The sequence below is a fragment of the Nicotiana tomentosiformis genome, chromosome 3, assembly GCF_000390325.3.
Source record: "Nicotiana tomentosiformis chromosome 3, ASM39032v3, whole genome shotgun sequence".
Classification (NCBI taxonomy): Eukaryota; Viridiplantae; Streptophyta; class Magnoliopsida; order Solanales; family Solanaceae; genus Nicotiana; species Nicotiana tomentosiformis.
In genome coordinates this window covers 97,279,211-97,294,271 of record NC_090814.1, presented here as the reverse complement: position 1 = coordinate 97,294,271, position 15,061 = coordinate 97,279,211, and the positions used below count along the sequence as shown (strand labels likewise).

The 15,061-nt window shown below is 38.2% G+C and overlaps 1 protein-coding gene across 1 annotated transcript; it reads right to left on the bottom strand.

Moving 5' to 3' along the window:
- Positions 1–367: 367 nt before the first annotated feature.
- LOC104097024 (alanine--tRNA ligase) lies at positions 368–12,858 on the bottom strand. The gene is made up of 23 exons (XM_009603525.4): positions 12,447–12,858; positions 11,909–12,147; positions 11,629–11,769; positions 10,703–10,849; positions 10,476–10,628; positions 9,285–9,414; positions 8,656–8,752; positions 8,417–8,537; positions 7,448–7,507; positions 6,839–6,889; positions 6,666–6,761; positions 5,910–6,011; positions 5,301–5,423; positions 3,721–3,864; positions 3,537–3,608; positions 3,368–3,443; positions 3,111–3,253; positions 2,920–3,028; positions 2,653–2,840; positions 1,642–1,731; positions 1,376–1,558; positions 1,103–1,282; positions 368–755 (listed from the first exon to the last, which is right to left on the bottom strand). Exons 1-23 carry the CDS (start codon positions 12,811–12,813, stop codon positions 684–686), a joined length of 3,084 nt encoding a protein of 1,027 aa, XP_009601820.1. The 5' UTR covers positions 12,814–12,858; the 3' UTR covers positions 368–683.
- Positions 12,859–15,061: the final 2,203 nt, after the last annotated feature.

Sequence of the window (15,061 nt, the reverse complement as noted above, 5' to 3'; positions counted from 1 at the left end):
TTCGTTGGTGGAGTAGGTTGAGTGTTACTTTTTCCTGTTTTCTGTTACTCAGCTTTCCTCAAACTTTTTATGATGATGGTTATGATAATTTGTTAATCACAAAATATAAGATGAAGTCCTCAAAGCTGATTGATTTGTCATGGAGTGGAAATAAGTTACCTCCGTAATTTCTCTTTTCATATAATGGAGCTGTCATTCATAAATAACCAGTGAATTACATCCTGCAAACCACAACACTAAGGCTAACGAATTGGACATTCAAATTCATAACTTGGAACTAAATTCAAACCTTGATCGCTCAGTTTCCAGCACGTTCTTTTCTTTTTTTCATTTTACATCTAAAAAGAGCCAGTCCAATCCATCCCAATTTAAGTGAACAAACATGAACTACCATAAAACCAGAAAATCTTCTCCGTTCATCATTTTCTTTTGTGTATAACAAGTATGCAGTATCCAGTAAACAGGTAACATCAACATAAATGTTTCCTAATTTTCTTTCACTTTCTGCATATAATAAGGTAGCTCACAGAAAGCAACATAATGACCGAGTGGCAAATGACGGAAGTTGGCTTAACAAAAGCCTCCCACCACCACTATTAAGATCATGACCAATCAAATAGCTTAGAATAGCTGCATCACCTTCAAGCCGGTAAAAACTGGCATTGGCGCCTTGGTCTTACTCATCAATTTAATTTCATAGCTGCAAATGACGCTGCAACATCCATTGCCTCACCAACATGTGATATATTAGTTGCCTGAAAGGAAAAAACTTAACCATCGTGAATACAAAAGTAACAAACAACGGACATCCCACATAAGAATTAAGGAAGAGGAATATCACGTCAGATAATTTTGCGATGCACACATTATGTGCTTTTATTTCTTCCCATTAAAGGGCTGCAAATGTATGCAACCATCACAAGTAGTAACATTTCAGTTTCTAACTGAATCTACTTTGTGCACTGCGCAAATATTTACAGATATGCCAGTAAAATCAAAACTATTTTAAGAGGTAGAAAAATACAGTCCAACACTAGTTCCCAGAATTTTCTTTGATAACTATAGAAACTTAGAAGGTAACAGAAGTGACTACAATGCAAACCTGGCCTTGAGCGAGACCACCTTTTCCTCCTCCACCCTTACCTCCCAAGGGCTTCAAAGCTGCATTCAACCAGTCTTTAACGTTCAACTGCTGGCACTTGTCACCTTTCTCAGGTACACCAGCACAGACCAAAACTTTGTTAGCAGCTTCATCTGTGCTAAATACCAGAACTGCCATACCCTGTTCAACCAATGACACAGTCATGACTTGTATATATATTTTACATTTTAGAGGAAAACACAAGCTTAAGTTTAACATGTACAAGCTAATAACCTTCTGTTCCATGACTTTGACAACTGCTTCACGGACTGCAGCAGTGTCCAAACCCACGCTAATCTGCAGGATGCAGTATGCTTTTCCACCAGAAGCTGCAGCTTCAGCCATTTCTGATGCAGCTTTAACAGCTTTTTGTACATTCTCTGCAGCTATCTTCTTTTTGGCCTTTATCACTTGATTCTGAAGTGAATCATCATCATCATATTACTTTTCTTTCCAAGACAATTTTGTTTACCTTCAACCACAACACAAACAACACATACCTGGAGAGCAGAGAGTTTGGCCTTGAGATCAGCTTTCCTAACAGTGGGAATTTGGGCCCTCTCCACAGCAGCATTCAAAGAAGTTACTTTCTGAAATTAAGAAATTGCTGGATGAATGCATCATCGGATAAGGAGCAATAGCAGCAGTAGGAACAAAGATCAGTCCTAAATTTGAAGAGCCTTGGATCAACTAGAACTCGCCAAGATTAAAGAACAAAAAGATGCTTGGCCGAATAGATTAGCCCAGAAACTGTCAAGCTCCGGACATCCCGAGGAAGATAGTACAGGATATCACATTTTCCCCTACAGTTCGGCATCATGAAACAACGAGATAGGAAGCAATCCTATATCCTATTCCATCTCCACTAGGAAACAAAAACAGTCGACCATACACCCATACAGAATATAACAATTCAGAGCGGAAAGTGCAGTACAATGTGAAACTACATTTTTGGTAAGTTCACAACAACAAACAACAACAAAAAACCCAGTGCAATCCCACACAGTGGGGTCTGGATTTTTGGTAAGTTCACGAATATGATTTATCATCTGCCCAGATCAAATATGTGAATTATGGGACTTTAATAAAATAAGTTAACGACAGAAACATCTAGCCTCATGTAACACACAAGCTTACGGATGCTATGATGAAACCACCATAGCATATGCATCATCAGATTAAGACTTGTAGAAGGGTGACTCTCTCTGTCTGCTATAGTTAGCCAATGAAACTACAGCATCAAGGACTTCATAGCACAACTTTTTTTGGGGTTAGCACTATTGCCAATCAATTTCACTTCAAATCCTCACGATAAAAAAAAATTATCTCAACAAATCAAATCCTCAATGATTACAACTCTTCAGGATATTTTACTTGGATGCACATTTTCCAGGAAAGAATGCCTGGTTTTATCAACAAAAAAAACAGAGATCGAATTCCTGGCAAGGATAGAGACCAAAACAGAATTTAGATTTTACTGGTTCAGAAGAGTGGGTTATACAAGCACTAACCTCTTCCAGCAAGCTTTCATCAGTCTGGAATGCTTCATTTACTTTCTGTTCGAGTGAGGATGCCAAATCTGTGGCCTCAAAAGCACGATGAGTTGTAACAGCAGTAACTCTTCGGATTCCCTTGGCAATTCCCTCCTCAGACATCAGAGCAAATGCCTTAGCCTCTCTTGTATTAGAAATGTGTGTTCCTGAGTATCAATAAATTAATCACAGGAACATCATAAATGCACTCCAATAAATAGCAATTAGAGAAAAAAAGAAAATTACCACCACAGAGCTCAGCAGAATACGATAACCATTCTTCATTTTCTGGATTAGCAAGAAGGTCCTCCACTTTACGACCAACTGACACAATCCGGACAGGATCAGGATACACCTACAACCCAACCAGGACAAAAGTAAGACACAAGTTTAAATGTCTGAACAGAATTAAGACGGGCTAAATCGTGAATGCTTACTTCGCCAAAGACTGCTCGAAGACCTTTTATACTCTTAGCATCAGATAGCTCTGCCTCCTTCGAGAATACATCCAATTCAGACTTAATCTGCTCATTCACGATCGATTCAATTTTTCTTAGCTCCTCTGGCTTTACCGGCTTCCCTGTTCAAGGCATTAGAAGATTATCATTCGTCATAGCAAGACGCCAATACTCACAACAACAGCTTCAACCACACATACACACACCCAAAAGAAAAAAAGAAAGAAGTTACTTACCATGAGAGAAGTCAAATCTCAATTTTTCAGGAAGAACAATGGAACCTTTCTGGTCAACATGGTCGCCAAGTACTTCCTGAAAAGTTCAATAACATCATCAGACAATCAACTCCAGCAAGTATGAAAACAGTGGAATTGCCATCCTTTTATATTCAGCTATGGAAAATACCTTTAAGGCGAAATTTAACATGTGAGTGCAGGTATGATTCGGAGCAATCAATGTACGCCTGTTATAGTCAACCTGCTCAATCAATCAAGGAAATCAAACCTAATCATGTAAGTACAAAGAGGTACAACAAATCCAAAAGCCTGCATCACATGGTTTTAAAAGGCCAAGCAGAAGAGAATGTCACCTTACAAATTACTTTATCACCAACAGAAAACTTGTGTGCCTGTCCACTGAAAGATCCTATATGAAGAACGAATCCTCCATAAACTTGAACATTACAAACTTGAAAAGAGCCACTGGGACTCTCCAGTGATCCAGTGTCATATATCTGAATCCAAATAGTCAAATAGCTTTATCAGAAACAGGAAACTAGAGTACCACATGACATAAGGAGGAAAAAAAGGGTGGATGAATTTACAATGCCACGAGCAACCAGAGTTTCCCTATCACATTCTATAAGCTTAAGTTTCTCAAATTGCAGAACTCTAGTTGAAAGAAGCAAAAACTTGGTAAAATGAGCATTATTCTGCTGGACAATATGTTAATTTCACTTTTAGCCGATTGCTTACAGGCTTTCAACCAGAAACATCACACAAATAAACTATTCATAGATGTTCTTTTTTACGCATCAAGTGACAAAACTAACATTAAGGTTACACTCTCGGTTATCAAAAGAAATGACTCCTCAAGTTTCTGAAGAATGTGATTCCTCACAATGTCTACCCACCATAACTCATGCTGCGTTTGATTGAAAAGAAAGGAAGAAAAGATGATACGAAAATATCAATTAGATTTCACTACAGACGAGAGAGGGGCTTCTCTATTTGTAAAGCCCGTCCACCTTCAACCAATTGGGGTTTGCGTCACCAAGAGGAAAGAGAGAAAAATGCTACCCTTGCGAGGGAGGTGGGTGGGGATTTAAAAGTTATCCAATCAAAAAGGAGAAATTAGATTTTAATATAGTTTTAACAATATTCATTTAGTGTCTATATAAAAAGCAATATTCATATAGTGCTTACTAATAATCTATTCATACTAGCAAGTTTAAATCTTACTTTTCCAGTTTCAAGAAAGAATGCATATGCAAAAGGAATAAATCTCCTGGTAACCACACATGTTTGAGAGTCTTTTTTGTTCACTTACTTTCCTAAATATTTCCCAGGAAATACTTCCCCTTAAACAAACAATTAGCAAATGTTCATCATTAGTGCTTAGCATCCAGAAAAATATATGCAAGTGTTAATTAGTCGCTACTCTTTTAAAGTTTAATAGAGGCAGCTCCTCTTTAAAGCTTTTTTATTCAGCTTAATTTATCTCTCTCTGAGTGTGTGTCGGGGAGGGATATGCATAAACACGTGTCTCCATACAGATTCCAAATATATTAGACCCTGATTTATGCAGTTTATTAGCTCCCTGATTTTAGGATAGCTACCTCTATTTAAGGAGTTAATCGTCAATTTTTGTGTTCTCAGTTATAACATCCTTATACTATCTTTTTCCCTATCTTTTTCCATCAATTTGATGCTAGCAGTGAAACTTTTACTCCATCGAAAAAAAAAATCTAAGACCCTTTGACTACATCAATACAAGAACTAACTTAGGTTACACCCTCCTCTAACGGACTACTAATAATAACAATATTGCTATTCAGTGTCCTTCCAGTAATATTTGAAGAAGAATGAACTTTTTCTTATCAGTATTTTGAAAAAGAGTGGCTTATCATCATTTGACATTTTCTAACCAAAATATGAAAGGACATTTTACCTGACCACCTTGTTCAGCATAGAAACTAGTGCTCTCAAGAATAATACCAACTTCATCACCTGCTGCTGCACTTTCCAAGAACTCATTTCCAGTGTATATAGCTTTTATCTCACTCTCATGATCCTGAATTAAGAAATTCACAAGTAAACCTCTGACGTGAGCACTAAATCATATACGTATATTTTTACAACTACTAAGCACTAGACAGTCACGTTAAGAGGGTAAAATAAAAACGTTTAGAAAAACGCATGAGCGTACAAGTTAGAAAAATAAATAGGCAGGAAATCCAAGACAAAGAAGTACAGTAATAAAAAATTGAATGGAGGAAAACACAACTAATGAAAGAAGCAAGAGTGATTAGTTTGTTAGGTTAGGAGGGTTGATCTGCACTGATACAATTCAAGGGGACCAAGAAGAAGAAGCCCCAGAAGAGGATGGGGCAGTGAAAGAAGTTTTGTCCTTGGCTAGAGAAGTTACAGAAATTGACATGCAAAACATATGAAAACCATCTAGCTTGAATCCAATTAAACAACAGCAGAAAATAATTGAAGCGAGCAACAATTGAAGAAGTCAGTCATGCTAGTTTCATTAGGAAGATAAATAAGCAACCTGAAACCAAGTAAATTTGAAAATATCATTTGTTGCAGCAACCCCTTTCTTGTGCAACGCAGCAGTAGCGTCAGCATCCATGGCAATAGCACCACCAGCGTTCTGTCAGGTATAGGTTCAGAACATAAGGTGTAAGCATAAATTATTAACTTGTGAAGGTAGAAGTTATAAGATAAATACTTGACATATCAAGAATGACAACAACGAATGCTCTCAGAAATATGAGTAGAATCTAGAGCCTAACTTCAACAGTTGTTTTTCAGCTGTAACCTATTTACCTTCACAACCCATTCTACAAGACATTTGCACTACTTCTTCAAGTGTATAAAGTATAGGTGTCGCTGTCATATTAACTCAATTTACCTCTATGTATTGCATGTCGCCTCAACCCTTAAGTGGTCCATGCGGCATCATTCCTTAGGCACCTTTGACTGTCCAAGTCAAATTCATCCATTTGCTTAGCTTCTAAAGTATGATGTTTCTAAAAGATTAAACATGATTTCCTTCGGATCTATTTCTTTTCCAGAAAAGAATACTCAATCTTGACATGGCTCCAAAGAGATAAACACAGAAAATCATCTAGCATCAGTTAAATTCTTAAGCCTTTTCTACACAAAATTTCATATTTATTGGCGCAAGCTTAAATTGCCCCAATAAAACCAAATGGGTCTAGATGTCATTCCCTTACAGCTCAAACGGTGAAAGCAAAATTAACCTAGCGAGAGACAGTTGAGAAACGAAAGCAACAAAGAGAACCTTGCTCTGAGCATTTCTTGATCTTTCCCTGGCAGCATCCATAGCAACATTAAAACCATCAACATCAACCACCAAGCCTCGTTCCTCTGCCATTAACTGAGACAAAAAAGATTAGTCAGCTTTTTATCACTGAGATTAGGAGATATGAATTAACACGTTGGAGCACCATTTACCTGGGTCAAATCTAATGGAAATCCATAAGTGTCCCACAAAACAAATGCATCCTGAACATGACAACAGAAGGAAGTAAGAAAAGAAACAAACATAGCTGAGATACAAGGTCGCCCAGAGCTAACAAAAGAAAGTTGCTTTTTGAAGTGCATGAAGATAGAACGATCAAAATAAAGGATGGCACAAGTCCTGGAGTAAATTTGATCATCACTTGAAAACTGACTAATAACAACATTCCCTCCATTTGCTTAGCTTCAGCAGTTAAAATTGCACCTTTTTTTATAACCATGGTGTCAAATTGCCCCTTTCTTTTTTATCAATGTGAAAAAATAGTATTGTTTTTATACAATGGGGACTTTTGAAACAACTTATGTTCCATGTGAAGCTACATTGGACCTATAATTATTATTCTTCAGCGTAATTTCCGTCTATTCCATTCAAGAAAAAAAAACATTTGGCCCCACATGTTCCTCCATTAAATATAAAACAATCTAAATCAATTTGAAATGAACTGGGTATTAAGTAAGTATTAAGAGCACAAATAAGAGATTGAATTAGAAGGGACTTGGCTGATTTCTCTGTCACAAGTTGTATTTGGCTAATATGCTTGCCTGGCCACTAAATTGCTTCCCTTGAACCTCTTGAGCTGCCTTTTTAAATTTCTCGATTCCCTGGAGTAAGAAAGAAGTTACATACAATGGGAAATATTTTAAAAAGACAAAACCAGAGTATAATAAGTCACGTTATTCTACCCAACTGGAAGCAATCAAGAAGCAGCAACCGCTCAATTAAAAGTCATGTATAGCGCTTTGCAAGTTACATACAATGGGAAATATTTTAAAAAGACAAAACCAGAGTATAATAAGTCACGTTATTCTACCCAACTGGAAGCAATCAAGAAGCAGCAACCGCTCAATTAAAAGTCATGTATAGCGCTTTGCTACACTATTTGGTCAAATACAGTTGTAAGAGAGAAACATTTCACTAAGCTGAGCACATAGAGAGGAACTGGTTTAGGTGTGAAGGAAACAGGTAGTTTGATAAAGTCATCACACATTTCAGTACAGTGATGAATATTTTTTTTTTTGGGGGGGGGGGGGGGGGGGGGGGCAATTCTGTTGAGCACAAAGGTGAGACGGGTTCCTAAACAAAGAGACAATAGTTCTTCAGATTGATAGTCTCGATGAAAAAGCAGCTCATAGTAGTTACAAATTTCAGTCAAGTGCTAAGTTTTTTTTCTTTGGTTTAGTCTTAAGCCATCACCTATGTTTATCAATATGCAGTGCACACATGCCGAGAAGAATTCCAAAAACATCAATGTCGTTGGCACTTCACCTAAATGCTATTAGCAAGCTGTTTATCTTGTATGCATAACGGTGAGTTTTATGCATGAATTTTCCTCTATTAGCTATCTGGAATGGTTACCTGAATACTTCTATTATCCCACAAAAAATCAAAAAGGGATTTACAAAGATAATATCTACAGGCTCAAAACAGCGTTTTGGATAGTTGATATACAAAACTACAAATTAAAGCATTTGCGCGCTTGTTTCATTTCATGACATTACAGCATAGCTTACATGAAGCAATGTCCTCCCGAAGCTAGTTTCTTCATCAGCAATCGTATCCCTTATATGTGTCTCACGTTGCTTCAGCTCTGGGAAGACATCACCCATCACTTCTACCACCACCTTAACAAGGCTATCTCAACAAAAAGCAGAGTGTAAATAATATATTGAGGCGGGTATAGCCAAAAAACTGCTAAATATCGAATAAATCCACTTTCAATGAAACGAGGCAAATTCGTACATATTCATACCTACTGAAAAAACCTTGTTGCGCTTTCAGAACCTCTGTACCATAGCGCACTGCTCGACGCAGAATGCGTCTAAGGACATATTCGCGGCCTTCATTCCCTGCAAAGCAAGAAACATGAACATCAGATTTACCAAAGATCGAACCACAGACCAATATTTGGCTTTAACTGTTGGAACACCATCAGAACCTCATCGAAGATACTAGCACAAAATCTTAAACCAAGCACGGAAAGTCATAGTACCCAATTTCCAGATTCATGGATGCATATCTTTAGGTTTCAAATAATATTAGGTGAAGGAAATAGGAGAAAGAATTACACAAGAAACGAGCAGCCATCAACTCAGAAGGTCACAAACTGTAAAATACAATCCACCTTATAGCAAAAAAGCCTGCAAACTCATTATAAATGATTTCATTGTCATGTGAAAAAATGGCTCCACAGGCAACTGAACACCAACAAGATCGCAAATATAATATATCTCATCATACCTAAACACTTTACAAGTAATGAAAACTTTTTACGTCGTATAAAAGTCCTAACATTAGGGGTCAATTCATGACCAAGAAAGGAGAGGAACGAGTTTGAGCAAAACTAAACACTAAACGATAACTAGATTAATAAGATCCTACCTGGGCAAGAACCATCAGCAATGGCAAAAGACAGAGTTCGAATGTGGTCAGCAACAACTCTATAGGCCATATCAATTTTGTCCACATCATCAGCTCCAACTTTGCCAGAGTATGGACGAGCTCCAGTTGCCTATTAAGAAAAACATCAGTTTAGGAGAATAGCATGAATAAGTATAGCAATATGGAAATTTCAGTAGCACAACACAAGATCAGGTCCTGAGTGAGTGGCAGTTCATTTGAGAAATAAGAGCTTTGAGCACGTAAAAGCACTTCTCCAAGTGCTTGGCATTCTTTTTTTAATCCGGTAAATCCCACTCCTACCCAGCCCTCCAAACCTCCTGCCAAGGAGTCAACGGTGGCTCTTCCAAACTTGTTCCCTCATGAATTAAACCACAACCTCTTAACTGGAAGTTAAGTTGCTCTTGTCGTTGGAGCACTTTTAACATAAGCTCAAATATGGTCATCTTGAAACTGATATTGAGTCAGTGAAAAAGAAACTGACATTTGAGTTTAACATTTAGCCATTATTTCAGAGAAAACTTTCCCCGTTACAAAACTGAAACCTTTGTGCTAATTTTGTAAATGAAACAGGAATGCTTTAGAGAACAATGTATCAAGGACTTATTAAGTGCTCACACAAAATTATCAATATATAGAAGTGATCATGCAAAAATTTAAGTACTTTTTAAAAGCATTACATTAATATGTATTTCTTTCAAATCCACTTAAATATAAAAACAAGCCTCCATATTGCACAAAAAAGTAACAAAATTTTCAGCAAAACTCAATACAAAGGGAATGGAATCATTAATATAGCATTCCCATTTAAAGTGGATTTTATAAGTTCATGCTTCATAGCATCATATGCTACACAGGTAAAAAAATCACCTTCTGAAGACGAAATAGGGTCTGGTCAGTAATGCAACTACACGATCAGTGAAAGAAGATTACAATGTAAATTATCAGAATGTCAACCCAAAAGTAACCAATAACGACAGTAGGAAAGATAGTCCACTCAAGAGAAGATGAATCAAAAATAGGTAGACACACAAACAGACATGCAGAATATCGCTAGACATTAGGCTAAATAGGAAACCCAAAGAAAACCATATAGAATAGCAGCCATAACTATAAGCTTGCCAATGGAAACAAATCAGTAAAGGCAAAACAATAAAAACCTATTAATATTACCTTTTGTATAGCATCGAATATAGGTAAGAACACGTCAGTATCGTAATTGCTCATCTTGTTCTGGAGGATAGAAGTTAGTCTTTCAAATCCCATTCCAGTATCAACATGCTTAGCAGGAAGGGGTTTCAAAGAACCATCAGCTTCCCTGTTGAACTGCAAAATACACGCTTACAAGAGTTAAACATAGCTCTCAAAAGATCAGGCACAAAATTTGGAGATAATGGTACCTGAATAAAGACAAGGTTCCATATCTCAATCACAGTGGGATCATCATTATTAACAAACGACGCAGCATCACGATTCCCAATTCTATCAAAGTGTATCTCAGTGCAGGGTCCACAAGGTCCAGTATCACCCATCTCCCAAAAGTTGTCCTACTCAAAGAGCAAAGAGTTAAGAAATAACCTGACTGACTTAGCTCAAAGTAATGAAAGTCTTTTAACAAGGCAATGAAAGGTTTTCAGACATAATCATTAGACCATGATCAAATAATTTGGACTAAGAAAGAAGTACTGATTTTTACATATAGAAACAACATTTCAGTGGTCGGAAATGTTACATAAGAACAATGGAGATTGTACATCAAGTACTTTTCTCTTTTGATAACCAAGAAATCCCCGAGGGTCAAAGGTCAATCCGAACACGGTGGATAACCCGCCCCTCTACCCTTCTCCACTTAAATGGCAAATACCACTTTTTGCTTCTTTTTTTCCAGCAAAAAGGATACTTAATTTTTGTAAGTCAAGAATGATGCTTATTATTTTTGTAAGTCAGGAATGATGCTTATCACTGCCCCTCAACAGTTTAAGTTAATATGCTTCTTAAAGTATCAATACAATACCCTGCTCCACTTAAATGACAATTACCAATTTATGCTTATTTTATCAGCAAAAAGGATACTTATCTTTTTATAAGGCAGTAATGATACTTATGACAGCCCCCCTCTCACTTCATGACAAAATTCATCCGAATTGAGATGTCCACGAAGTTAACATACTTCTAAGAGATTCAATAAGATTCGGGGCTTTCAAAAATACCAAATACACTTAAATTTATCTCGGAACAACAATAGGAAGAATTAGTTTAATGAATTGCTAATGCATAAAACAGAAAATGATGATGATAGAATTCAAGATACAATGTGATAACTTACTTTGCAACCGAAAGGCAGCACCCTGCTAGGGGGAAGGAACTTAAGCCATAGTTCTCTGGCTTCATTATCTGCTGGAAGGCCAGATTTTTCATCACCCCCAAAATAAGTGGCGTATATCCGATCACCTGGCAGCCTATATACCTAGGGGGAAATCATCAAACACGGAGAAACAAGTATACAAGTCAGCATCCTGTCATTTCTTTATCATACAGCATATATGTTGGGAGCACAGCTGGCTATTATTACAAGAATATTATGAATTAATCAGGATAAAACATGCCTGAGTAAGGAGTTCCCAGGCCCATTCAATGGCCTCTTTCTTGAAATAATCCCCAAAAGACCAATTACCAAGCATCTCAAAGAAAGTGTGGTGGTAGGTGTCCTTGCCAACATCATCAAGATCATTGTGCTTGCCACCAGCACGTATACACTTCTGTGTATCGCAGGCACGCTTAAGTTTGCTCAATGGACTATTAGGGTCTACTATACCCAAGAAAATAGGCTTAAACTGATTCATCCCTGCACAAAAAACCCAATCTTTAACCATTCAACCACTGAAAAGCAAAACCAACAACTATAGCTTTCAGTAGCGCATAATCCAGTTTTAAGTTCTATGCACTAAAGGTGTAAACAATATTACACAACCAGGTTATTTATGAGGTAATTAGAGGTAAAATCTCTACATAACTAGAGTAATAGTAATTCGGTTAAAAATGGTAAGTAAACCGCTATTACGCTGACAATTTAAATGAATCTTTTATACCGTGCATATAACTTAAATCCATAATCTATAACATTTAAGTGAAGGAAGAACAAACCAGCATTGGCGAATAAGAGGGTCGGGTCATTATGAGGAACCACAGGGCTGGATTCGACTTGTTCGTGACCTTTGCCTTGGAAGAAGTTGATGAAAGTTTGACGGACCTTGTTGGCCGGCCATTCCAATTCCGCCGACTGAGAACCCATCAGCCTTGAGCTACGTGTGAAAATAGACAGTCGTCTCCTAATTGTATGGGAAATTGAAACCGACGGCGACAGAGGAAGCAACGACGCGGCGGCGAAGGTGGAGGAGGTAGGGTAAGAGGAAGAAGGAAGTGGCGGAAATGGAAGTCTAGTAGCTCTTCTGCTGAAGGGTAAAGCTAAGGCAATACAACGCCAATTCCAGCCGTCGATTAAAACCCTCATCCATTCTTCTTAAAGCATAACGCTAAACTTATAAGTTTATAAGTATTGATGCCGACGTGGTGTTGACAAAAATACTACTCCCTCTGTTTACGTGAATACATTTGACGGGCACCCAGTTTAATAGAAAATATTTAGAATTTGTAAAATGAGTCGTTTATATTTTGTGTGTTAAATTATTTTTAAATAAATGTAGAGTTTTACTGTATTAGGGGTTTATAAGTTGGAGATGACACACTACTTCCTAGTCTCTTGAACGAGGAGGGGGACAGGAATATCGTACCGAATAATTTAAAATTCTTCGGGAGTTATTGCGATTTTGGATATTGTAGGTGGATTAGAGTTGAGGAGATTGAGGAGGGTATGCGTAAAATGAGCAGAGGCAGAACGACCGAGCCAAATGAAATCTTGGTGGAGTTTTGGAAGAGTGCGGGCAAGACGGGTTTGGACTGGCTCACAAGGTTATTTAATGTCATTTTTATAACGAAAAAGATGCTCGAAGAGTGGAGGTGGAGCACAATGGTTCCTTTATACAAGAACAAGGGTAATATCCAAAATTACAATAACTATCGGGATTTCAAGCTACTTAGCCATACTATGAACGTCTCGGAGAAGGTGGTGGAGCTAAGGGTGAGGATGAGTGTGTCTATTTTTGATAAACAATTCGGGTTTATGCCGGGGCGCTCGACTACAGAGGCTATTCACCTTGTTAGGAGTTTGATGGAGCACTATATGGATAGGAGGATGGACTTGCACGTGGTGTTCATTAACTTGGAAAAGGCGTACGATAAAGTCCCGAGGGAGTTTTTGTTGAGGTGTTTGGAGGCTAGAGGTGTACATGTTGCCTACATTAGGATGATTAAAGACATGTATGATGGAGAAAAGACCCGAATGAGGACGGTGGGAGGGAACTCGGACCATTTCGGTCATGATGGGGTTGCACCAGGGGTCGGCACTCAGCCTTTTTTTGTTTGCCCTGACGATAGACGTTCTGACGCGCCACATCCTAGGGTAGGTGCCGTGGTGCATATTATTTGCAGATGATATTGTATTGATTGACGAGACGCGATGCGGTGTGAACGTGAGGTTAGAGGTGTGGAGGCAGACCCTGGAGTCTAAAGGTTTCAAGCTGAGTAGGACCAAAACAGAATACTTAGAGTGTAAGTTCAGTGGTGAGACTCAAGGAGGAGAAGGGGAAGAAGAGGTGAGGCTGGACTCGCAAGTCATCCCTAGGAGAGGTAGTTCTACGTACCTTGGGTCTATTATTCAGGGGGTGGGAAGATTGATGAAGATGTCACACATCGTATTAGGGCAGGATGGATGACATGGAGACCCGCTTCAGGTGTTTTGTGTGACAAGAAGGTGCCACAAAAACTTAAAGGTATGTTCTACAAAGTGGTGGTCAGACCGACTATGTTATACGGGACTAGTGTTGGCCTGTCAAGATTGCCCCATATCTAGAAGATGAAGGTAGCAGAGAGGATGTTGAGATGGATATACGGGCACACCAGGTTAGATAGGATTAGGAATGAGGTTATTCGCGATAAGGTGGGTGTGGCCTCCATTGAGGACAAGATGCGGGAAGCGAGGCTTAGGTGATTTGGACATGTGAGGAGGAGAAACACAGATGCCCCGGTGATGAGGTGTGAGCGGTTGACATTGGAGGGTCTACGCAGAGGTAGAGGTAGGCTGAAGAAGAAGTGGGAATAGGTGATTAGGCAAGACATGATGCAACTTCAGCTGACTGATGATATGACCCTTGATAGAAAGATGTGGAGGTCGAGGATTAGGGTAGTAGGGTAGATTGTTCATACCAATAGGATTAGTACGCACTCTCGCATTCTATTGGTAGTAGGTTTCTATGAATACCCGTCATTTTCTTTTATTTTGATCATCTTATTATCGTGTGGTTTCTATGTTACTTTTACATGATTTTTTGGTGTTGTCCCTCATTGTCTATCTTTTTAAATAATGTGGTCCTTATATTTTTCTGAGCTGATAGTCTATTGGAAATAACCCTTCTACCTTCACAAGGTAAGGGTAAAGTATGCGTACACACTACCCTCCCCAGACCCCACGATGTGGGCTAATAATGGGTATGTTGTTGTTGTTATTGTTGTTATAAGGAAATAGATCATTCTGTTTGGCACAGACTAAAAAGGAAGACTAAAAAGGAAGTACGTTCACATGAATTGAAACTGAGGGAGTATGAAGTAGATTCTTAGTGAGAAGATAGATGCATATAATTTTG